The 26,954-nt window shown below is 34.2% G+C and overlaps 1 protein-coding gene across 1 annotated transcript; it reads right to left on the bottom strand.

The window, feature by feature from the left end:
- Window positions 1-4,988: 4,988 nt before the first annotated feature.
- Window positions 4,989-22,696, bottom strand: LOC114379448 (histone-lysine N-methyltransferase ATXR3-like). The gene is made up of 20 exons (XM_028338109.1): window positions 22,422-22,696; window positions 19,875-22,219; window positions 19,683-19,739; window positions 17,444-18,607; window positions 15,802-16,175; window positions 15,167-15,718; window positions 14,966-15,066; window positions 13,612-14,659; window positions 13,399-13,470; window positions 11,310-11,420; window positions 11,122-11,222; window positions 10,707-10,806; window positions 10,531-10,626; window positions 8,488-8,655; window positions 8,238-8,363; window positions 8,093-8,146; window positions 6,747-6,994; window positions 6,546-6,654; window positions 6,148-6,450; window positions 4,989-5,431 (listed from the first exon to the last, which is right to left on the bottom strand). The coding sequence occupies exons 2-20, from the start codon at window positions 22,096-22,098 to the stop codon at window positions 5,255-5,257; spliced, it is 7,185 nt and encodes a 2,394-aa protein (XP_028193910.1). The 5' UTR covers window positions 22,099-22,219; window positions 22,422-22,696; the 3' UTR covers window positions 4,989-5,254.
- Window positions 22,697-26,954: the final 4,258 nt, after the last annotated feature.

Here is a 26,954-nt window from a genome sequence, read left to right as displayed (position 1 = left end):
TTGTGGGAGAAGTGTTCTTCTTTTCAAGTTTAAGATAAAAAAAACAGTAGGGAAATAAATGTAGTGTGATGGTCATTATCTTTAACAAGATATTTTAATTAGTTTTTAATTTTTTTAATAACTAAAATATTAAGTTTTTAATTTTTTTTTAATAACTTCTGACGTTTTTTTAAACTTTATTTGAAGTAACAATCTTTAGAACAACAGTTTTAGTTTCTAACCTTTTATATTAATTTTCTTCAATTTTTATTCTTAATATATTTATCAAATTTTCTTATTACCCTTTTTAAAAAAGAATCATAATTTCATTATTTTTTATTATTTTTATACTTTTCAACCGTTAGTTTATGGAACATTTACAATTTAATAAATTAATTTTTTAATTTTTAACTAATTTTGTAACTTCTAGCTAACTTTTCTATTAGTCTTGTCAAACATATACTATATTTTGAAAGACTTAATTTATAATGTTCTTTGCATTAATTATTTTTATAATAGAATATCCCTAATTAAAATAAGAGAGAGAATATATTACAAACAATTAAAAGAGAAAAAAAAGTATTAATTATGACAATGACTATGTCCGGCAAAGCATTTTTTTAATCTTTTTTACTAGTTAAAAAATTTATTTGACTGTAAACTAGCTTTTGTAGTAACTTCTTAATATCTTTTACTATTTTTTGAAATGTTACTTGAAGTAGTATTTTTTTAAACGTTAGCTTCTAACTTTTAACTTTTTATATTTTCTTTCATTTTTATTATAAATATATTTACCTAATTCCCCAATCGTCATTTTTAAATAAATTATGATTTTTTTTGTCTCCTTACACTTTTTAATTACTCTAACAACTAGTTTAACTGAATACTTATAATTTAATAAGTTAATTTTCAGCTTTCAACTATCAGCTCACTTTTCAGTTAGTTTTATTAAACATAACTAATGATAGTTTTGAAAAAAAAAATTAAGAGAAATTTATTGTTATTGACTAAATTAACTATTTTACTTAATCTTGATGAATTACGAAATTGAGTCTTATAATAGGAACAAAGCAAGTATATACAATAATAATTGGATTTAAAATAAAAACAGAAATAAAATATTCTATTATTAACTTAAAAAAAAACATTTCCTATTGCTCATAGAATCAATATGGCTAAAACGTAATTTTTTATCATAAGATTGGAGAAAAATAATAAGAAATTTACACAAGTCACACGGTCTACTAAATAATTGAGCTAGATTTATATTCATCAACTCAGTTAGACCTCGTAGTATCTTACTCAACAGTTATTATAAACTCTTGTTCAACAACTAAGCTAGACTCTATGATAACCGGTTGAACAAATTAAATATACTAGACTCCAACTCAACAATTGAGCTAGACCCCGTGGTAGCTAAAAGGTAATATGTGATACATAAAATACAATGACTAAAACAACAAATGCCACCAACTTTCAGCAAGTGATTGTCTGATAAACCAGAGAGATCTTTTGAACTTTTGTTTGCTATGGTCCCCATCGCCAGCGTGCACAATCCAACGCCGCACAAGATCCTGATCAACAACACAATCAAAAGGAGAAAAGAAAAGGCCGGATATAAGTTTAATGAAGAATAAACCATCAATTTCATGGATATAAAGTATTATTCTCTCTTCTAAATAGTTTTCAAATAAACAAATTATATAAATAATCTCTAAATATATATTAAAAATCATAGTGTAAATAAATGGTACCCGAGAAGTTAAAAATCCTTAAAATTTGTTCCTAAACATTAGTAAATTGACAAATATTCAATACTTTAAGAATTATTTACATAATTTTAGTAATTTAAGTACTCTAATTAGAAAAGAGAATAATAATATAGTTGACAGACCAAAGTGAAGGTTTACTCTTTGGTGAATGATACATATATGTTGGTGTTCCTTTGGTATACAAACAAGGAATTATAACCATAAGGCAAGCCACACTGAATGGCTTACCGTTACAGGACGAAGTCTTTACATTGCAAGGGAGGTAACGTAGCAAATTGACTATAAGATGGGCTATTCCCAAAAACACTGCTGCACTCAACCCCAACATGTAGGCTTGATGACTTGCCCTTCTACTCTCAAGTATCCACAATTTTAAGTGCTTAACCTGTTTGATATATATATATATATATGAAGGTTTAACATAGAATATTCCACATCATTGAAATTGTCTTTGCACACACATTTCTTAAGTGCACTTCATAAATAGAGCTACTAGCTACATGGATGCCTTGTGTTGTGCTATGTCAGCCTTGAGACCGAGAATCCCGGCTATAACATCCATGATTAGAATCAGAATACACATAAAAATACCTACGTTTCTAGCATTATCCATTTGGTGGGAGACGAGTGGTTGCTTAAAATTTTAAGATCAGGAACACTGGAAAAATAATTGTATGAGAAGAATGGGATTGATAGGTTCTGATAAGAAAAGGAATGATAGGTTTTTACTTTTGGTTTGCACTAGAGGCACACAAGGCTCAATCACACAATAACTGCAAAATAATTATCACTACTCTCAATCATACAACAATGGGAATTTAAATTTTGAGCAAAGTATGAGGTCCGGTGTCAAAAAGACTAATCACACAGATAAGTTAAAAATAGCCTGGAATAAATGAGAAAGGCATGCATGCAATTCTCAAAAAGACATGATTACGAACTTATGTGAAGAGAGAGTTACAATTATGTGATATCACATGACAAAGAATTGTAATTCAATTTTTGGTTTCAACAACAAAAAAGAATTGTAATTCAATTTTTGGTTTCAACAACAAAAAACGGAGTAGCAGCGAAGGGAAGTGTATGTGCGGAGTGTAAAGTGTTCTTCGTATCTTTGCCTAGGAATACATGCAGTGCAAATTTTTTAATTATTTTTTGTTATATTTTATTTTGTAAAAATTAAATTTAAGCGACAATTGTAGATAATGTGAAAAGATGTAGACCATTGATATAATTAAAAGTTAAAATAGTCACACTTTCCTCTAAAGTACACCTAGTGCACGTTAGAGGAGCTATTCCAAAATGTTATTCTCACATGGTTTTTTTATTTTAGGTAATAATAAGTATTCATGTAGGTATTAATGTGCTTTCATGCTCACGCGATATTTTTTTTTTTTTTTGTAATTAAGATATGAATCAAATATTTTGTAGATATTTAAATGATTTCACGTAAAATGATTACTTAGTGTGATAATTTCACTCTCCTTTAAACATTAAATAAGTTTCATTGTGAATAGTAATGGATTTTCACGCAAAAAATCACTTACCTAAAGTATTTTTTATTTTGTAATTTAAATATTAAATAACAAGTTTTTATATAGACATTTATGTTTTTTTTCTTCTAAAAAACATGAGATTAATCTCCGAGCAAATAGAGTACCAACTAAGAAGAAATTCTTCTCCCTATATGTATTGCTCTATTTACATAGTTAGTGATGGAACCTTTATCATTTGCTTAAAAGACTCAAATTATTTGTCACTTGTGTCACAGCTTATGAATTATATAGACATTATATACTTTCATAATATTTTTCTCATACCGTATATTATTATTTTTGACATGTAAGTATTAATAAGTAATCATGCAGATATTAATGTGCTTTCATGCCCATGTGATATTTTGTAAATATTAATATAACTTAATATAAAATGTTCACTCCGTGCATGTGATATATTTTTAGTCTGTAATTTAAATATTTAATAAGTTTTATTTTAGATATTAATGTATTTTTATGTAAAATATTCACTCCCACTTGATACTCTTTTTTAATTTAAATGGTAGTATTTTTAATATAGACATAAATAAATATACTTTCATATAAAATGTTATTCGAATGCAATATATTTTTATTTTAACATTTAAGTATTAATAAGTATTCATGTAGATATTAATGATGGATTTACATGCCCATGTGATACATTTTTATTTTGTAATTTAAATATTAATAATATATTTTGTAGATATTAATATAATTTCAAGTAAAATGTTCACTTCTTGCATGTTAAACTTTTTTACTTTATAATTTAAATACACAATAAGTTTTATTTTAGATATTAATATTGAGGTAAGGTAAAGAATGGCATGTAAGAAACAAGTATTGTTTTTAAAACAAGTAGGGGGAGAGTATTTTAAATAAATAAAAAACGGGGAAAAGACTTCGAAGTTAAAAATTAAAAAATAACACTAATAAAAAAACTAACATGATAATAGTAAATAATTTTTTTAAGGTAAAATTACATTTTTGGTCCTCCAGTTTATCTCTAATTTTGAATTTGGTCCCCCAGTAATTTAATTCACAAATTTGATCCCCTATTTTGTAAAATCGTGTAATGTTGATCTTCCAGACCATAATTGGATGTTGACGGTTGACGGTCACGTGTCACATTCTTATTGGATGATAACTTACACAAGTCATGTTCTAATTGGTCAATAAAAACAATTCATTTCATCTTTCATGAAATTGACATCCAATCAAAACATGACACATGACGATCATCGTCAAATAAGAACGTGACCGTCAACATCACTTGTTAACGATCAACATCCAATTATGACCTGAGAGACCAACATTACATAATTTTTGAAGATAAATTGAAAGATCAAATTTGCAATTTTACCTTTTTTTTAAAAAAAGTAGAAATATAAAAACTAAAAAAAACAAAATTGTCTAAAATTTATGGATACCAAAAGAAATATTCTCTTTATTAATAGTATAGATTACTCATACATTAGAATCAGTCACTTAACCACTAGTTTCCTTTATTTTATTTATTCAAAAAATTAATTTATTATTCCTAACATTACTACCATGTATAACGTAACAAGGTGGACTTTTATAGCCACACTTTCACACATTACTACCATGTTTAAAAACTAATTCAGATAATCTCAAATCTGAAAATTTAGCCATCAGTCGGAAACAATGGAATGGAAAATTAAGATTGACTCAAGTCAGATAAGACAGCGATGGCTTGAAATAAACCTATTTTCCCTTCATTTCTTTTGACATTAGATAAGAGTAAAACAATGCCCTACAACCAAATGAATTACAAATCAAAGGTCAAGAAAACTGTACACAAGAATGAAGGACAATGCGAAACAAGAACTTATGCTATGGATTAATAATTAGACTCCCCACGCTAAAAGAGGGAGGCAGGTTCTGAATGATGAACCACTCTCTAATCTCTAACAAGGGCTTTCCCCAAACCATGCAAGCAAAACTTCACTGGTCCCACAAGGCCTGGAATATTGCAGGTCTGTGCTTCAACCAATGAACCATCTCTCTGTCAAGTGGAGAGTTATTAATTACAGCGTCTAACATTGGGCTGCCAAAATATTTCGGAGAATTTTTGAATGACCAAATCCGATCTTTGGGCCAAGGTTTTTGGGGCTGCTTCTCCTGGATAAACAAAACATCAGTTAATTAATCACCAATTACAAAGAATAGAAACTAGAAACCACAAAAGCATAGTAATGAATAGCTTCTTACACTGAAATTCATGTTTGCGTTACTCCTAATAATTTAGCAAATTTTTACATTACAAGAACTCACCAGCATGCTATTTGCAAGGCAAGTAACAACCAATATTACCCATTAATTCACAGAAACATAGGGTCTATTCACTTTGAGAAAACATTTCATGTCTATGATTCTTGTTCTTTTACTTTTAATTGCAACAAATATTACCTGGTTTCATTTTGTTTTCTATTTTTAAATATTTATTCAGTTTCTTATCCATATCTTTGAAAACAAAAACAAAATGAAAATAAGGTATTTTTTTGTGCTTAAAAGTGAAAACTGAAAATGGAAGCAAAACATTTTACCAAGTTAACAAGGGAATCAATCGAATCCCTACTTCACAGTAACTGATACCTACAAATTTTAACGTGTAAAATATGTAAAGCATGTTATTCGACACTTGGCTTCAAGCTAGAGCATATATGTCGCTTGTGCCAAACTTATTAAAAATATATTCAACCCTAGAACCTTGAAGATATTTAATGAAATATATATCAGCTACCTAATCATTTGTTAGCGTATAGCTACAGTACCCACCCCCCACCACAAAAAAGAAAGGTTAGAAATGAGAACTTCATAAATACAAAATAACTAACCATCCTTGCCAGCATAGATCTGACAGTCCTTGGACCATAAACACGATGTCGTGAAGGCTTCTGAGCTTTGGCATAAAAGGAACTGATGTCTGGTAATGACAAGCAACCCCTGCTTATTCTAGCCAGGGTGCAATCTGGCTCCGCGTTACTCTGATTATGCCAAAAAATCAGTTGCCCTAAACAATAATTTTCACCGTATATCTTTCGATACTCCTGAAATCCTGCTCCCAATTTGTCAGCATACTTGGGACCTAAGTCAAGTGGACTAATATAGACGGGTGGTGATGTTATAGTTTGATAATCCTGCATGAAAAAAATTATTGTAAATAAAAATTACAAATGGCAGAAAAAACTTTTACACTATATTATAAAGCTTAGACATTCACTGTAGAACATACCTGTATTCTAAAGAAGTACTTGGTATAAGCATAAATATGAATTAAGTCAGCAGCAGCATCATGCCGGCATTTGTATGTACAAGGAAGGTTTCGAACCTCATCCCTCAACCTTTACAAAGGGGGGAAGAAACATAATGTGATGATTGCAAATTCCAACAGGATAAATATTTGCATAAACAAACTAGAAGTGTGAGCACTTACCACAAAAGAGATTTTTGAACTGCCTTTTGAATATCTCCAGAACTTGAAGGATCATGAGCATGAATTTTGGACTTAAGATCATTCAATGTAGACTCTTCAACATAAGGGGCCAGGCACTGAAGAAGCTCTTCAACAAATGAATCCTCTCCTTTCCAGAGGAAGGAAACAACTGCTTCAGGACTGAGCTTCTCAAGAGGAGGTGGAGCTTTCAGTGGATCACCAAAAATACATCGCATAACATACCTTACCTGTAAAACCACTCAAAGATTTAAATTTACCTTCAAACTGCAGAAAGCAAAATTTACTGGAAAAATACAGCTCTACATTGAGATCTGAATGTACAGACTGTGAATGACACCAACATCATTCACTTGCCATTACACTGAAGAGTGTAACGATGAAGTGCTTGAAATCATGGTTGTTGAATCGAGATTCAAATCGTGAATCGGAAGGCTCATTTTCTAAATCGTGAATCGCAAGATTCATTATCAATAATAAAACATAGCATATGCAACTAATAAAAACCTATTAAAGCACATATTCATGATCAATAACTAAAAAACATAACTCTATGAGCATGAGATGTTTTGTGAAGCCTTTATTTTGGTATAATGGAAATGAAGCAATTAAATAGCTAAATAGAGTACATGCATTAAATGAGTGAGCAACAAAAAAAGTAGGAGTAATCAAATAGGATAAGCTTAAAAGTGTTCTTTCAATTTCTTTTTATTTAATTAGGCTTATATAACTTCTTAATTTTTTCATAAAAATTGGTGAAAGAAAACTAAAAAAAAAAATGAATCCTTGAATCTTGTGAATCGTAATTTTCACATGATTCATTCATGTATCGTAAGATACAAAGTCTTTTATGATTCATCTTAAGAAACATATTGATCGGTAGCCTAATTATATAGAATCGTAAGATTCGAATAGTGAATCATAAGATACTAATAACTATGCTTGAAATAGAAAATGTTAGAGTTTATTGTGTGTATGTTTCACACACGAGATGATTTTTATTTATAATCAAAGAAAGAAATAATTAAGGATACAATGAAAAAAAGAATCCCAACAGATCTGCTATACATAGCTTCTAACTTTACCTATTTACAATAAATCAAATCAGATCTTTAATGGAATTAGATCCAAAATTCTTGACCAACTATAAACTGCCACACCAAGCAGCTTTTAATCTTAAAACAGTATTGACCCATCGATTCTTGTGAGCAATGATCCTTACCAAAAAATTGACCTTTGCCATTTTTCTTTTACAACAAAATTCTAAACGCAAATCTTCATTAAAAAAAATTAAAAAAAAACTAGAGCAAAAGGGGAGGCAAAATCACCTTATCAAGAGTGACAGCAAGATTTTGAAGCCTCTGATTGTATACACCTTCAGCCTGAGTCATAACAGTAAGAGAAAGAAATAAAGTTTACTTAAATTCATCATCTTTTGATAATAAAGCATAGGAAGAAAAACAGAAAGCACACCTGAACCTCTGCATCACTCCTTTCAACTTCAAGACAGATATCTGAAAAATATTTTCTTTTCTCTTCAAGATTATGCTTTAAAATTTCCTCAGGAAGTTTAGTTCGTTCAAAATTGATAAATCTCACCTTCACCAGAATAAAAATAATTAAATAAAATACAAGTCAGAAACTGAAATAACAAAATATAAATAACAGCAAAAACTTAAAAAAATAAATAACTGACTAAATGCAAAAGAAGCAAGGCACATACAAGGCGAGCTGCATAGGAAACTAGCCAATCTGGCAGGCCTCCAAGCAAACAACTGCCTAAACCAGCTCTTCCCAGGTCATTATAGTCCTCTTCAGAAACAGAGTTTAATTCACAAGCTTCTAGCATCAAATAATGACGATCAAGAATTCCATGCCACTCCTTCAGTACCTGAGAGGACAGACGAAATACTCCATTCAACAACTAAAGTGACAACATATAATAATAACAAGACAATTCCACTAGTCAATAGTTATATTAAATCTGTCCAGCTACTTGACACGTGTCAAACTGTGATATAATACAGGGCCACTATTTTTTTCCTTCACTCTCTCCACAGTTGAGTTTTGTTGCCCGTGACTAAGTGTGCAATGCACGCCCACTTTCTAGTTACAATCAGCTATGGTTTCATGTAGACAAGAACACAACCAACGTGTTAACCATGTCTAGTTAACTCACTGAGGACTCCAAGACTTCTACCATTTTTCCATAAGAACAAGGTATGACAAAGGAAACCAATACCACACAAACAATGGACTGGAAATATGCCAAAAGTTAAAAAAATTTAGGGTACAAGTACAACACAGTTAAGAAACAACCAAATGGAATCTTCTTTTTCATTCTTATTACTATATATAACAATGATGATGATGATAAGATCAATGCTAAAATGGAATCAAATATAGAATTACTAAAAAATGGCAGTGGATCAGGAAAATACAATAGATAAATTTACAACTATGTCAAGGATTTGTATGTCCAGTTTTTAGGATATGTTGTATGTCCATTTCATTTCATTTTTTTCATATAATGTATCCAAGCCATGTCACGTCATATAAATAGATTATGTCCTTGTGTCTGCCTCATAGTAGTTAACAGCAGATTGTGGCACGGTGCAGCCACCCCCAAAATGCTACAGCTTCTATTATATAATATGTTTATTTGTTTAAGAATATTTTATATTCTTTCTACTTATTAAATATATATAATACATATTTTTATTATTTTAATTTAATAATTATTTTTATTTATATATTATGTTTATATATACTAATGTACTATATTGTTACATATTAGTCTCTATTATATAATATTATTTAATAAATAATAACGTATTGATATTTTCTATATATTTTTTAAATATTATAGAGTACTTTATAACTTTCTAATAGTTTGTCAAAAAAAATTATAATAGCATAATATTAATTATATAAAAAAACAGTGGAAAACAACCACACACAATTGTAGGACTGTTTAGGATCGAGAGTGACACAATTTTGGGTGCAGACCACTCACGCAAAAAACAAAAGAAACCCTAGTCTCTTTTTCTTTCACCCATCAGCCACCACCTCCTAATCCACTATCTTCTTTCAGAAAAACAAACCCCGGTCTCTTTCTCTTTGTCCCATCAGCTGAATAATCCGCCATCTTTCAAAAATACAAAACATTTGTGCCCAGCCAATTAGAGGTTGTCTTACCAGAAGTTGCAGCCTTGTCAGAAAACCAAAAAAATTGACGCCTCCCCAGCAAGTGGCCACTCCACCTGCTAATGCTATTGGCTGCAAAATTCACCACAACTCAACTCTGCTCCACGACAGTGTTCGTTGACACATGAATGGAGCAATGCAACACCGCTATTGAAGCACGATAGTGTGCAATTTAATACTATGGTCTGCCTTGATCATATCTCTACTTTCTAGACTACAATTTCTCTAACTACAGTACTAACTCACTTGTAGTAGAACACACACACATATAATGTAGAATGTGACTAGGACTATACAGTGGTGCAATTTTGTTAAATGGTGCAACATGGTGGAATGGCGTGGTGGTTTTTTTGCCAACCACCATATGCAACTTGTGAAGGCTCACTATGGCCACAATGGCGTGTTTATATGGCAGAATTTTGGCCCTCAGCCATTAAAAACAGTGCAGTGGTGTCTGATAAGTGTCCAACATCAATACAAATTCTATTTTCACATGTGCTTGCTTTATTTTCTCCTTCTATCTTAGGACCTAAAAGTTAAAGATTTCCCAAATCCAAACCTTTTCGAAAGCCCCTTCGCCAGTTAGATTCAGATAGCTCCCACGGCAAACTTGGCTTCCACACAAACAAACTGAAGCTTCATATTCCTCCTTGCTCTGCAACGAGATGAACAGGTACTTATTACACAGATAGAAAGCAGACACACTTGAAAAGGTTGACAGGCAACAGGGCACACCTCTGTAACAGAATTGTAATCAAAAGTGATCTCCTCACCATGTTGGATTTCACGAACACTATAAATACCAATTTGATAATGACCATCAACAGCAGTAACTCTGAAAACACAATACAAAAGGGCAATGGACAAGCTAATTAGATAAAAAAAAATCAATTCAATGTAAAATATCATGAGCTAATGAATAATTACTCAAAGGCCATCTAAGGGATCAAATCAAAGAAAAATTATACGAATTTGAGTCAATTAAACATCATATTCCCTGTCTAAATCTATACAGGGATGCAAATGGCAACAAAATATAGGAAAATTGATAGGTGGGGTAGGGGGTTTTGAGGAGTGGAATTAGAACGAGTATCAAGGGCTTGGACAAGTCAGCAGAAAAATTAGGAACAATACAGAAAACACAACTTACTTTGCTTCACAATTCGGTCGGCATGAATGACATATCCGACTGGCATAGTTAGCCTTATGCATGGCATCGACGACAACTAAGTCATACCCATCAGCATCACCCTGTCATGTAAATTGAAGATTATATAAGTACAGAAAGCTGAAAGATGGGCAAACCCATAACAAATTATATTTTTAAGAAGTAGGCACCTTTGGCCTTTCAAGGTAGATGTTATAGAACTCCGGTGCTGGATCATCACTATTCTTCTGCAGAGATCGAATCCCATCTTGTTTCTCAAACCACTTCCACACAGGATAGACCTAATAAATATTCATTAATAATGCCCAGTTATCACAAAATCATACAGGCATATCATATGATCCTACAGAGTACTGACTAGGCTTCTAAACAAGATAGCCTTATACAAAAAAACTAAGATGCACTGACCCATGATAGCATATCAATTCAAAGGACAACACCTCATGTATAAGCATACATTGTCCTTGAGACATTCTAAGGGCCTGTTTACTTCTGTTTTATTTTGTGTTTTAAATTTTTATTTTCACTTTTATTTACAAAACTGCATTGTTTTCAACTTGTTTTTTGTTTTCAAATATTTGTACAAAAACAGAGAAAACAAAAACAAATCTTTGAAGACAGGAATAAGTTGAAAACAAGGTGGCAGTTTTGTAACTAAATGGGAAAAAGAAAATATTTTTAAAGTAAATGGGCCCTAATATTCTATGTGGTGAAACTTTAGCGGTAAATCCAGAATTAGTCTACATCCAGGAGAAAGACATTAAAAGAGAAAGATAAAGAAAATTGCATGAGGCAAATAAGAATAAATATTGATGACCACAATGTTACAGGAAAACACCACAAAACTATTTATTCCCTCCTGGTTAGAATTACAAAGAAAAAGTTGGAGAACAGAAATTATGTATTATTCAATTTGGGAAAAGTACAGGGGCTCTTTATATAAAGCAAGGAGTATGAGATAACAACTCTAACTAACTGAATAGAAACTGTAACTAAGTGTAACTGTCAGATGGTGACAGGCTTACAACAGCGATCCTACTCAAGCCTACTACAGGCTATATACACTTACACTCCTAATATGTTAATTTCAAATCTAAGATGCACGAAAGTTTAGGTTTGCAGAGCCAGAGAATCAATCATACATAGTTTGATCATGATGGAGAACACAGAACATCACAAGCACACAATTTTCCACTCTCTAATAGATACATTGTTGTCTAGATATTTAACATTTGTTGAGATAGAGACATGGTCAATGTAATGCTTACAAGGCCCTCACTTTACAAGCAAGTTTTCTAGGGTTGAGTTAGGCCCTAGGTCCAAATTCTAAGATAATATAAGAGTCTATTCTAATTTCTAAATCCATTATTGGGGCCATACGTATTTGTCTACACTATAGATGTCTATTCCTATGCATGAAGGGGTGTTGTTATTGGGTCACTCTTATGTGCCAGTGCTCCAAATGGCCAGTCCTAGGTGTGAAGGAGTGTTTGAAATCCCACATCAACTAGATATCTGGCTAATGTAGTTCTTATAAGGCTTGGCCAGTCCTCATTTTACAAGTCAGTATTGTGGGGTTAAATTAAGCCCTAAGCCCAAATTCTATTAACATTTACAGAAAACCTGTTATGTAAGCATGTATAGTTTGTACATTAAGCCTTAAAGATTCATAAATGAAGTTGCATAGGCAAAATATCATGAACATATAATTATTATATATTTTTAAAGCCTTTACTATATATTCTTTGTTATAAAATATATTCCCTTCAGCCCTTTTTATAAGACCCAATTAACTAATTCACAAGAATTAAGAAAATTAGTTGATTTTGTTAATAGTATTAAATTTGTCCTAAATTTATATGTTCTTTCCAAAATTACCCCTAAGGCCCTAACATTAATGACACATTCTTTTTTAAAACGTTTTTACTATCTTTAATCTCTCTCATCAATAATATATATTGCTCTAATTTTTATTGGCAGTGCATGTGAAAAGACAAAATAAAGTTGCCAAAATACTCCATATATGAGGCGAAGTACTCCGAAAGAGTCTAATACATTAATGTATTCCACCTACTGTTTTTTGAACTTCAAGAAATGACTCATAATTAAGGGCATTTTAGTAAGAAAATAATTAATAGTAAGGCATTCTACATTGGTTTTCAAAAAAAGGACCAAGCAAAATCTCTAATTTGGTTCTTATAAAAAGGAACAAAGGGAGTTTTATTATTAACTATGATATATTTATATATGAATCCATACCTCTCCTAAAAACTCCACAACAAAATCATCTTCACCAAAGCCTTCTTCCTTGTTGCAAACAACACCAAGCCCCTGCATGATCCAGACAAATAGACAGTCAAGGAACAGGGAAAAATAACAGTTCAAAGAAGGCAACAAACTGAGAAAATCTTGAATCTAAAGAACCATTGGAAGATAACAATTAAATTGTGCATGAGTAAAAAGATCATATACCTTTCTGTAAGCTACATATTTGTCATCCGAACGACTTTTTATGGCTTTTAATATACCTTGACACATTCTTACTGTCCTCGCATCACAGTGCTCCTCTGCATACCTTTCAATTTCTTCAATAGCAGGCTGCAAAGGGTAGCTCATTGGAGTGTTTCCAGTTCCAGTAAAATGCTTAACTTGCTTATTCAACATCCGAAGGAGCTTGTCTTCTATAAACAAATGTTTCTCTTGTAGAGACCAATCCAACTCCTTTGGCATAGAATCCAGTAAAAGATTGTGGGTATAGGGATCAATGCCATAAACTTCTTGCTCAACAACCTCATTTTCAAGCTGTTTTCTAGGTTTGTAATCCTTGACTTCAGGCAGTTCCATGTCAGACTCCTCAATGCCATTCTTTTGCGCACTCAGCTTCTCTGCATAGTCATCTGGTAATGAAACCCGCATCTTCCTTCGCACATCCTCTTCATCAGCTACAATGATATATTGATCAATGACATCATACTTCCGAGTAACAGGAGGAACCAAACTTGCTTTCGTCATGCGAGCCCCCCATTCACGCTCATCAGTAATGAAATGCAACCCATCATCAGGTGTGAAATACCCATCTCCTCTCGAGTCCCCAATTCGACTTTCTGAATGGACATCTTGGTCGCTTTCAGTGTCAGTGGTGGTAGTATCACTATCACTCTTGCCATCTTCAGAAGATCTATCAAAGTCATCAGATGTCTCACTCTCCGAGTTGAAATATTTCTTATTCAACTTTGATAAACGCCTCCTGATTTCTCTATCAGAAGCATATTCTCCATTATCCAAACCACCATGTGTTTCATTATTCCTATGCTTCCTCTCAGATAACAATCTATTCTCCTTACTCTTCTTGTACTTAGAGGAAGTAGAACATAAAGACGATGGGGGATCATTTCCCCACAACTTCATTAGTGCATCTCTGCTATTCACATACTTGGAATTCTCCTCCAACCGTCTTGCAAGCTGAATAAATAATGTGATAACATGATTCATATCACCACCATCACCCCGAGTCTTTGCTCTGTAATCAATAAGCATATAAATACATTAACATTTAAATAAATGAGGGGGTGAAACACTAAGAAATATGAGCTGAAAGAACAAATCCATATGCAAAAGCATCCAGCCGCAACATACGTATCAGGGTAAAATAATGGTGATCATATAATGTACACAATATAAATTTTGCCAAACTTTTAAAACATGATAGGTTCTTTTGTTTTCTTGTCAACATAAGCCTATGATTTCATAGGCATGCATAGAATCAGATAAAAATGGCCAACATCTTCTGTCAAGAGAAGTGGGAAATAGAAAACATAAAACTTACTTTATTGCATCCCGGCACATTCTACTGATGTCCTCCTTGACATAGCTCAACCCATGCCCACTGTAATAACCATTTTTCATTTTAGCCTCAATTTCTGCAACCTATAAAGCAAAGAAATAATAAAACGTATGAAACATGAACAACAAAATAAATCTGCCATAGTTACTTGAAAAGAATTAATTGCAGAACCTATTGGTGTACCTTGGGCATAAAAAAGTCACAGGAGTTTGCCTTCATAATTTCCCTCAGTCTTGAAGCAAGAAATTGTTCCATCCTCTTGTAACCACTTTCAGATTTCTTAATTGACCATCGTCTTGTACGAGCATCTCTAGAGAGAATAGACGAGGAGTTCCGAGCATCATATAATTTTGACCGCTTGTACAAGTTTTGACGGAATAATTGCTTCGCTGTGTCTCTCTTATCCACACTATCAAAATAGTCCTTCAGCTCACCAAAATCATCCCTAATACCCAAAATGCTGACCTTAGAAACAGATGAAGTTTGCTCAGCAAATTGTTTAACACTTCTGATTTTATGTGACTCTGATGCAATTTTGGTTATATGTGAACTATGGCTCTTGATCCATTTCACATTGGTAAATTTCAGAGTCAGCTCTCCAAACTGGCTGCACCCTCTAATGTCTACTGTAGATAAACCAGGAAACAAAAGAAGAATTTTCTCAAGCATGCCAGCAGTAATATTGGTGCAACCAATTAGAACAATAGATTCTATCTTGTCTTTTTCATAGGCATTCTGCAAGCAAATAATCAGATTAGAAGAGAAAGTCAAGGAAACATTCCTGACAATGTTAAATGTAAAATATATACCGAACCTACCAAAATGTTCCACATTATGGAATCAGTGCAAGAATGACCCAAGGATGACAAATTAACATGCCTTGAGACCTTTTTGTAAAACCTTACAGTAGCTCTCCAATGCTTGCAAGTCATTGATGCAAAGGCAAGTGATTTCAAATCAGACCTTAAACAGTGGAAAACTCGTGACAACATACAACCATCTAATAAACCCCAGCTTCCAACATTGGGATCAGTAATGTCACTTCCTTCCCCAGAGAATGTAGCATCACCACATAAAGCCTCAAAAGTGGATTCATCTTTCCAATTTGGCAGGCTGCCATCTTCAAAATCACTATCTTCTTCACTATAATCAACCAGCATCCTAGCTCTTTTGGAAGCATGTCCATCGCCTTCTAAAAGAAATATACCCCAACATATCAATAAAGGGAAACATTGCAAACCAATGAGCTAAACTTACAGTCTTATCCAGGTCACACCAGTACAAAAGGCTAAAGGGAAATAAATTAGCCCCACATTCACCAAGCCAAGAATTTTAGAATCCATAAGATATAACCAGAGCACTTAAAGTGACGTACATAAATTACATCAGCATATGCATGAAGTCAACAAGAGGATTTGTATCATTTTGACATGCATATTGATGAAGCAAACAGCAGTCCTCCAAAACACAGTCACAGTCAAAACTGCTAGTAAATTTGATTTTGGAATATAAAATATTTATAATTTAGTGATAGTTGCACTTACAACCTTCTTGATTGAATAATTACACCTGCCTCATTTGCTTTATATATTATTCTTACTTGATACCCATTTTTATAAAAAAAATTATGTATATCAACCCAATTTTTATATATGGAGTATGGACTATACATATAGTACCCTTAAAAATAAAAAGGGAGGTAGATGTAGTTTTTCAATCAAGAAGGGAATAAATATAATTACCACGACCTCAAGGGAGGTTAGTGTAATTAATTACCCCTTTATATTATAATATAATATGGATACAATTTCCAGCATGGGCTAAGTCCAAGTTTTCAACATAACCACATAAAGTATACCAAATAATAACCAAACACCTAAAGAGCACACAAGACTTGAAGGAGAGAAGTAGCAATTTGTTTTGTTTACTAGCAACAAAACAACTTAGTAGCAAACATGGTGTTTTACTGTATTGCATTTGCATGGTTTGACATGCACTTCAGTGATATCAGCTCACGGCAATGTTTCACCAAGATGGGCCAGATGTGTTTGAAAGCAAAATTAGGGTAGAATTGTGTGTGTGTGTGTGGGTGGGTGGGTGGGTGGGACCACACCACAACTATTGGGTTCATATTAATGTGTACGAGTAGGGCCAATGCATCAACATAGCTGGGAGGAGAATGCTAAATCAGGTAGCATAATATGTAATATATATCATCAAACAAACTTGGGTATTATGCAAGCATACAAATACAAAAGTTTGAACAAAAATGATTAGAAGAAACACAATAAGGATAAGCATACCGAGGGAAAAAGGAGGGAGGATAATCCAAACAATGTACCTTTCAATTAGTCAAGGTATAAAACAACACAATGGATAGGAGTACAGGTATCTTAGCTAGTGGAAACAGAAAACGGGATAACTACAAATAGGGGGGGTGGGGGGGGGGAGAATTGTTACCAGATTTCCAATATGTTTGTTTCTCAGTTTCTTTCTTTGGCTGTCTTGTATTAATCCAGGGATCTAAAACCTCATTTATAACAGCGGCGAATTCTCGGCTCTTATATGATCTCATTACTAATTCATGTAGCTTCCCACGAGTATAACCAACAAACTGAGGCTGTAAGCTGTTAAACAAATTTGACTTTGAGTCATGCTCACCAACAGAAGCACCATGAATTTGCTTTGATGGTAGTCCAGAACATTCACCAGACAATGTACTACTTTCTTGATGACTTCGTAGACTAACATCGAAATCATATGTTTCAGCAGAAGAGGTAACGGGAACCCAGAGTTTATCACATTTCCTGAACACACTGCTATACTTTTTTACAATTCCTTGGTCTACTAAACGCTGTAGCTCTGAAAATGATGAAGGCCCTCTTTCACGCCCAGAACCATCAAGATAATACCAGTTGCCTGAATGTAATTGTAAGTCATGGACAGTACGACAATAGTCTTTAGGAATATTAATAAATTCCATGCTCCTGCAAGAGCCTAGAGAACCTTGATCATTAGAAGCTTTTGACTGAGAATCTTCTTCAGTTGAGGATCTCTTGCTATAACTGGTTGAAGAGAAAGACCAAGTTGACCTTGAAGGATACCTATCCTTGCTTCGGGTCTTGTGGCATGACTCAGAGACCAATGATCCCTGGTCCTTAACTACACATGCATTTATCCTTACCACTGAAAGAATATTTCCTTTCACTCCTCTAACAGAAGCAAGCTTGGTTTGAACAGGTTTGCTCAAAGTACTGCAATCACCCCTCTCATCAGTACAAAAAGCCCAAACAGGAAGATCAAGCCTCCTGCTATGAGAAGGATAATACAAGTCATCTTTTCGAGTCCAACGAGGATCTTCACATCCAGATTTAGGCATTTGACATAGTGAAAACCCATCATTAAGGACAAGTTTTTTATTACAATATCTATCTTGGGCATCATCGTTCCTCTTCCAATCACCACCTTTGCATGACCATTGAGCAGAAAACCAGTCACCAGGAACACCAAGGGTAAATCCATTTTCCTTGCCAGAGGGTATACTTACTTGAGACTCATATTCTCTAGATGAATCAATTCTTGAATCATGTTCCATCCTCAGGCAAGTATCATGGCCAGGAAAACCTGAACAAAAAGAGACAACAAAATACTTAACCACGTGCATAACCATTTGCTTTTTAAACTTCTTCAAAATGTAAACATCAATGCACCTCTACGTGCATAACATGAAAAATTAAATCACCATTTTAAGCTCAACATATGACATAAAACTCGAAACTTGGTTTAGAATCTCATTAGTTCATATCAAAATGCATTTTTAATTGAGTCCAGAATATGTTACTTTATTCAACCAATCTACTGGCAAATTATAAATAATTAATACTACCTCTGGTTCTATATATAAGCAAAAAATTGACTTTTTCTTTGGTCCTAATAATAAGAAACAATGCCTAGTTTTCAAACTTATTTAGGGTTAAATTTCTTTTATACCCTTAATCTATTGTTAACTCTATTTACTAGACACTCCCTCATTGGATTATGAGTATTGGCATTAAATGTAACCATCACTTACAACATTTAAACTTAAGGGCATTTTTGGAATAAAATTAAAATTTATGATAGTATTGAATGTGACCACCACTTTTTTTTTCTTGGTTTTGATGATTTGTCCTATGTTTCATTATCATATATATAGGACTAGAGGTAGTAGATTCCAAAAATTTATGCTACCACAATATTTCTTGTAAAGCTGCAATGACATAGTAAACCATAATACATCATGACTGAGTGAGCTTAATGCAAATTGCTTGTTCACCAGAAAGATATAGAAGATTCAGGCAGTACAACAGGATAATGGAGTCAAAACTAAAATTATTTATAAACTACCATGTATTTTATTAACTGACCACTAATTTGTAATAAAATAAGCACTTTTCTGATTTTGTGATCTGTTTGTATAAACTGGTATTTCTTATAAAAAAAAACACTTCTGTTTTTTTAAAGAAGCAAATCCTATTTGCTTCCTAAAACAACACTTCTTTCAAAATCACTTTTTAAGTTTAAACAAACTAACCCATAATTGGTCAACCACCACATGACACCTTTGGAAGAAGAAATATCAACCAACATAAACATTGAATCATTCAAACTGATTAAAAACTTAAATGAAATGGGCAAGCACTGCCTAGCAATTACATACCTTCACACTCCTCCAATCCCTCCCATTTTGCATATTCAAAATTCATTTGCAAAGATTCTGCAAGACAATTAAATAAACAAGCTAAAAAAGATAAGATATGGCAGCAAATAGCAGAAAATTACAGATTGATATAAGAAATCTTTTTTTTTCTGTAAAAGAAATTCACATAAATATCAATGAAGGACAAAACACCTTTTATTGCCTCAAATTCCCTTCCTGGAATGACATCATAACCCTCTAACAGAACTCCAACCCTTTCATCAATGTGGAGGTCCTCCAACAATACAGATGCAATCCCACTGTCTTCAGAGCATAACATTGGCTGCAGAATAGGCGTCGGGATTCCCAGATAATTCTCAGGACCAGATTGAAGAATATCTCCAGTATCAGCCAAAAGATTACCAGGGGCTTCTGGAGGGTTTACCAACTGGGTTATGGTTTCTGACACAACTGATAGAAAACTCTGAGCTGTCACAGGGGATACTGCATTTTCAACAGTTAGCCACCTGTCACTATCTATGTGCTTAATAAAGTGATCTGACATAAGTACACCATCATCAACAAGGACCTTGATGTCAGATAACTTAGAAGGCCCATGTTCTACACCGTTATAATCAAGGTAAAACCATTTGCCAGATGACGAATCCACCACCACAGGGACATGTGGAGGAGTGTCACATATGTCCATATCTTCTTCCATAGAAGCTAGCTCCTCGGGTAATGGCTCCAAGCAAGGAGAGCCTTTGCAGCTTACAGTTGGATTAGAGGATTGTTGTTCCTTTTCAGGTTCACTGCAGACATCTATCTCAAAAGACTTACTGGCATTATGCACATTTCTTTCACCTTGAGATTCTACATCAGAAAGATTTGCCTCCTTTTGGACATGCTTATCTTCATAATCCTTACAACTATGTTGTGAGTTATGTTTTTCACTTGATGAGATTTTACTATTTATTTCTCGATGCATGTTTGACCTAGTTCGATCATGTGGGGATTGCTCTATTAAATTTGGAGTGGGGTCCCTCCGATCATGATGTCGACCTCGATCTTGTGGGGACCGCTCAGCATGAGTAGGACTTCTCATTTTATGATCATGGTGACGACTTCTATCCCAATTCCTATTATATGGGGATCTCTCCCGACCATGTGGGGATTTCTCACTGCTATATGGAGATCTGTCACAACTGTAGGGTGAAGGACGCACTGGAGTGCGATCTTTATGATCATAATACCTGGCTCGGTCATGTGGGGATCGCTCAGAATTACCAGGGCTTCGTCCATGCTTGTCATAAACTGATCTGGTAGGCAAAGACTCATGATGCCTGGAAGAATACTTGTCTGCTGATGATTTAGAAGAACTATTTCTATAAGATCTTTCCACGGAGAGGCGAGAATAGTGCTCAGAATAAGCAAGGCGGGGACTATCATCAGAAAGCCTCCGACTTTTTGAGCCGGCATAATCTCCATAGTTCTTCCGCTCACAGCCTTCTGATTCATTACCATGCCTTTTCAACCGATTTCCAGAAGAGTAATCCCGCATATGGGTCCTACTATTACTGTGTTCATTTTTCTCCTCGTCCACAATCTTTGAACTGATCCTTATATTTCTCTCTTGTCCACTCTCCCACCTGGGAGCACTTTTAGCATGCTGACTTCCACTTCTATTCAATTCCTTCTTTCTAAAATGCTCATCACCTGTATAATATCTCCCAGAAGGTGGTGTATGCTCCCGTTCATTTTTCCAGCCTTTATCCCTACCTGGCTGGTACCTGCGGATTCTAGCATAGCCATAATCATCCCTCCCCATGTCTCCCCTATGCCACCTATCTGGAATGAATTCTCCCTTCTCAATATCATCCTTCATTCCACCTCTCCACGACCCATATTCCCATTTCTCAGTTTCTCCTTTCCTACCCTTCTCAGGAACTATCTCCCCTTTCTCCACATCCTCCTCCTTTCTCCATTTTCCTGAAACAAACTCCCCCCTTTCCACCTCCCCTTTCTTCCATCTCTCACTGACAATCTCCCCATTCTCAATTTCACTTCTCCGCATCAGCATCACCGGCTTCTCTGGTACAAACTCTCCATTCTCCAGCTCACACCCCAAGGTCCCCAGCTCACCCTCTTCCACTTCATCCATCTCCCCGCACACTTCCCCACTCTCAACATCATTCCCACCCCTGCTGCCCACTCCGTCCACTGTCAATTCACTCTTCACCACCTTCTTTGCCGCAGGCGACACTTTCTTCTTCACCTTTACCTTCTTCTTCCTCTTGCCAGCTACCTTGAGCAACCCAGAATCGAACCCGTTCCCACTCTTGCCTCCGCAGAGCGCCTTCTCCGCCGCCGCATTCGGCAACCTCTCAATAACATGCTGCTGCTGCAGAGGCATACATGCCACGCCTCCATCTCCCATGGAAAAATCCTCACCGCCAGACACAAACCACGAAACCCTAATCCTTCCCTCCGCCGGGGCTGTCAATGCTCATGCTGTACACGCGTCACTCTCCGCAATTCCGCAGCTCCAATTCAAAACCCTAAATTCCAAAAATCCACAAAGAAAAAAAACAAATATGTCATAACCGAAGCAAATGTAGGGTTTTATCGAAACACAAGTAACCTCCGACGCATTCGCAACGGCAAAAAAACGCACGCAACGAAGCTCCGAGAGTCGGTTAAATAATCCATAAAGAAGAATGAAAAAACACAACGCGGAAGAACAAAGACGAGAAAAATTACCGCGAAAAGGAATGAGGAAATTGAAGGCGCAGATCGAAGAGAAGAACCGTAGACGATTGAGCGAATCCGAAGAAGGTCGAGGGCGAACGAAGATCGAGAAGCGCAGAGAGAACTATGGCTTCGAAAGAAAGAAAAATCGGGGATTTTTCAGAGACTCTTTGACAAATTGATATAAAGAGAGAAGAACTTTATATCTGGCGCTTCTTCTCTTCGCTATTATATATCTTCGTGTTTTTCTCTGGGAGTTCTCGTGTTGGCTTGAACGAACGAAACGAAACCTTCGTGTTATTATTATTATTTAATTTTTTTTCTCTTTGATAAGTGTATTTGTTATTTAGTGAATTATGAAAATACCCTCAGTGACGTTGTACTCGTAGTGAGTGTGTGCGTCACTGGGATGTTATTGTTAAGGCCTAAGGGAAACTCGTTGACTCTGTTTAATGCTTCAGCTTAAAGGAGTTTATTGTCATCCTCTTGAAGAAAGCAGTTTTTGTGGCCATCATGATGAATCAAATTATACCTGCAGAAAACCAAATATGCAGGGCAATGTTTGTGTGTAAGATGTTGCTATGTTTCTTTGGTATGACTATTACCAGCACGTGTATTTGGAGAACACGACAAAATAATGTGGGAAATTGATTTTGTGAGATCCTTTTCCTAATTAATAAAATTAAAAAATAACTTCCAAGCATTTCAAGAAATCAAATACGTGTATTAAAAAAAAAGAGGAAATAAAATAAGAATGTGTTTGATGAGAAGTTTTGTTAACCAATTATTATGCGAGTTTGATTAAGTTTGACTTAATGTTTTCTTAACTTAAACTATATTTTAAATTAAAATTTAAAATAAAAGTTAAAAAAATAGAAACATAGCTTAATTACACTTTTAGTCATTTTAAGTGTCGCAATTGTGAGGCTTTAGTACTTCAAGTTCCAATTGCGCCTATTAGATCCTTAGGTATTAAAGATGTATAATTTTAATTATTTATATTTAAATTGTGTCAAGTAGATTTCTTACGGATCAATCGTGTGTTTTAATCTCTTCATTAGTTGGAATTTGGTGACATAATATTGATTGATGATGTGTCACTTGATGTGACACATATGATGATATCAGTATGACATCATGCATACATAATAAATGATTTGGTACGTGTAATTTTAGTAAGTTTCATAATGACCCACTTTAATTCCTCAAATGTCAATTTTGTGTGCTGATGTTGGAGACAAAAATTAAGAAAAGATGATTAAAATCACACACACACACACACACGCACACACACACACACACACACACACACACACACATATATATATATATATATATATATATATATATATATATATATATATATATATATATATATTAATAAAAAACAATGGGGTCCTCAAATCACAAGAAGTTAAAAGACCATCCCACCAAAGCACTACATAAGAATCCAAATAATAAAAATAGCAGCCAAAACATGATGCATATCTGCATAATTATTAACCTCCAATTATATGTTTTTAGAGAATCAAAACAGATAATTTTGACAAAGAAAAAGGTCACTGCATCTTCTATACGAAAACACTAAATATACTCCAAAAAAATGTGCATATCCCCCAAACCGAATCCTTACCAAACCCCATAATCGAGGGACTAAAGTTGCATGTGCCAAATTAGGAACCACATAGGCATGTAAAATCAACCATCGTGATAGCTTGGTGTCATCATGTAAGTGACATATCAGTTGACACATCGAAAATCAGTTCTACATCAATATATTCTAATTGACTAGTGATGGATGGACTAAAATCTCATAATTGTGATACCCGAGGGATCCATTTGGTCCAATTGAAACCAACAAGACTAAAATCGCACATATGCAATACATGAGAAATCTAATTGATGCAATTAGAACATGAGAGAATTCACATAATTGTGATACTTGAGAGATCAAAAGTGCAATTAAGCCATTTTTCATTATTTCTCAATTATTGACTTCTGTTGTTTATTAATGACAAGATAAAATGAACAAAGCGAGGTAAGGACTAATGAAGAAATTGATTTAGTGTGACATATTTATTAGTTGAGAATGAAATTTATGTCCAATGTTAGAATCAAATTAGTTTAGAAGCCAAGGAGATTAGAGATTAATTTAATCAAAATAATACATATTTAGGATTAATTTGACAAATCAAATGCACATTTATAAATATTGGTGTAATTTCCATTATTCATAGTGCAACGCCTCGATGAATAGACATTAGAATAAGAGAGATTCAAAGATTGTGCAAGTATAAGACTCTATAGTTGAGGATAACTAAAAGAAATTAATTAGTACAATCTATACCAACAAGATACATTTACTTTTCGGTAGCCTCTCACTTAAGAATTATAAATGCTTAGCTTGGAGCAATTATAGGATGTGTGACCTTAAGGGAAGTTTCTCACAAAGCATGTGAGTGAGAACAAAACATGTTAAAAAAGTATCATATTGGTTTGTGGAAACAATCAAGGATCATGAAAGTAAGTCGAACATTAGAAGTGGTAATATAGATGTTTGTTGATGTCTCGTAAAGAACCATCTACGAAGGATTCTGACTGGTGGAGGGTTCTAACTTCTAACCAATGAAAGTTTAGTGAAATATCATTATGTGAAATATTGTAAAGTGTGAGTTGCAGAGACATCGACACTTAGGGACGTTATAAATGGTATCAGAGCATATCTTTCTTCCAATATGGTATGGTTAAAGGACGAACCAAGTGGAAGCTTGTGGGCATGTAATACCTGACCGATACAAACTAAAATGAGAGGAATCCAAAGGTTGTGTAGGTGTGACATTGTATAGTTGATGATGACTTAAAGGAATTAGTTTTGGTAGCCTATCACTTAATAACTTCATTGTTAAGCGTGTTTGACTTGAAATAATTAAGGGATGGGTGACCTTCTAGGAAGTTCCCTTGGAAGCATGTGAGTGAGGATAGAACATGTTTAAAAGTCTCGTATTGGTTTGTGGGGACAATCAGCGTTCTTGAAAAAAGTTGGGCGTTATAAGTGGTAAACAAAGTTGGTTGTTGATGTCTTAGAAAGAATTACCTATGGAGAGTTCTAACCGGTAGAGGGTTTTGACCAATGAAAATTAAGTGAAGTGTCATTATGTAAAGTATCGTAGAGTGTGAGCCATCAAGACATTGGCATTCGAGGGCATAACATAGGAAAATATGACAAATACTATAATTTTCTTAAACTAATTTGATTATTTACTATCACTGAACACGTGGATCAGTTAATGAAGAGTTATTCCAGCTTAACCAAAGATATTGAGTTTGTGTCTTGGATATATTACCTCTAGTGAAAGATACTCATGGTCTATAAAAAAATAATTATTTATTTTCATCCATTCCCATCTATAAAACCCCACCCAAAACCCGAACCACAAAACACCATCGAAACCAGAGAACTACACGCAAACCTTCAAGTGTCCAAGGTCATGCAAATACCGTAGATTTGGTTGTGGGAGCCTTGAATTTGGTTGCAACAACAATGGATCTTGTCCTTTGAGTGAACCCACAAAACTCTAGGGCCGCATCAAAGATCAATGTGAGTATCGGAGGATGACGATGCTTTGAACCACCACACCTAAACTTGCAAAAAACCAGAAAACAAGCCAACAACACAACTCTATACATGTTTTGAGGAGTGAACACAATTTTGAGAGACATAGTGGTTAGAATAAAAGTGTCGTTGGCGTTGGAGATTACGATGGAGATGTCGTTGGCGGTGGCTAGTGTCGTTGGCGACTGTTGTTTCCAATGATGGGGTGCTATGATTTTTCTCTTAGAGAGAAAAGGGCAAGTTTATGTAAGTTAGAATCGAGTAAAAGAAAGAAACGAAAAAAATAAAAATATGTTACTAAGCAATTTGTGGCAACCAGAAAATGTAATAAATAAAATAATAATATAACTAGTGCTACAAAGGCAGTTCATGGTGGATTTGGATGCAAAAGGACCAAAATACGGGACAAAAAAAATGTTTGGGGACAAAAACCAATCTTCTAAAAGCTAAAGGACCAAAATGATAAAATTCAAAAGATTCAAGGACTAAAAACATAGTTTGCCCTAAACAAAATGCATTTTTGTGGGTGAATGGGCCTATAAGTGCCAGTGTTTTTCAAAAGGCTATAACCCGCAAAGTATCAAGTCCAAAACTTGGTTGAAGTCCTAGGCCCCATTCGAGGTGGTTGTGCGTTTCAAGTTTCATGTTTTAAAATGTATTTTCCAAACGGAAATGTGTTAAGCAAAATTAAGATTGAGTTGGTTTTTTTACTTATTTTCATAGCAGTTTTACCTTTATTTCAAAAACAATAAAAATTGGTTTGTTGAGTTTTGTTGTTAGTTTTAGATCTCAATCCCCTTTCTCCCTTGACGGACTCTATCTTGATGCCCCCCCCCCTCTCTCTCTCTCTCAAAAAAGTCGGCACTGTCGCCACAACCATTGCCACCGCGTATGATGGCACCTTGATCATGCACGAGCCTTTTGTCTTCACC

The sequence above is a fragment of the Glycine soja genome, chromosome 12, assembly GCF_004193775.1.
Source record: "Glycine soja cultivar W05 chromosome 12, ASM419377v2, whole genome shotgun sequence".
In the NCBI taxonomy this organism is placed as follows: domain Eukaryota; kingdom Viridiplantae; phylum Streptophyta; class Magnoliopsida; order Fabales; family Fabaceae; genus Glycine; species Glycine soja.
This window is presented reverse-complemented; position numbering and strand designations above follow the sequence as displayed.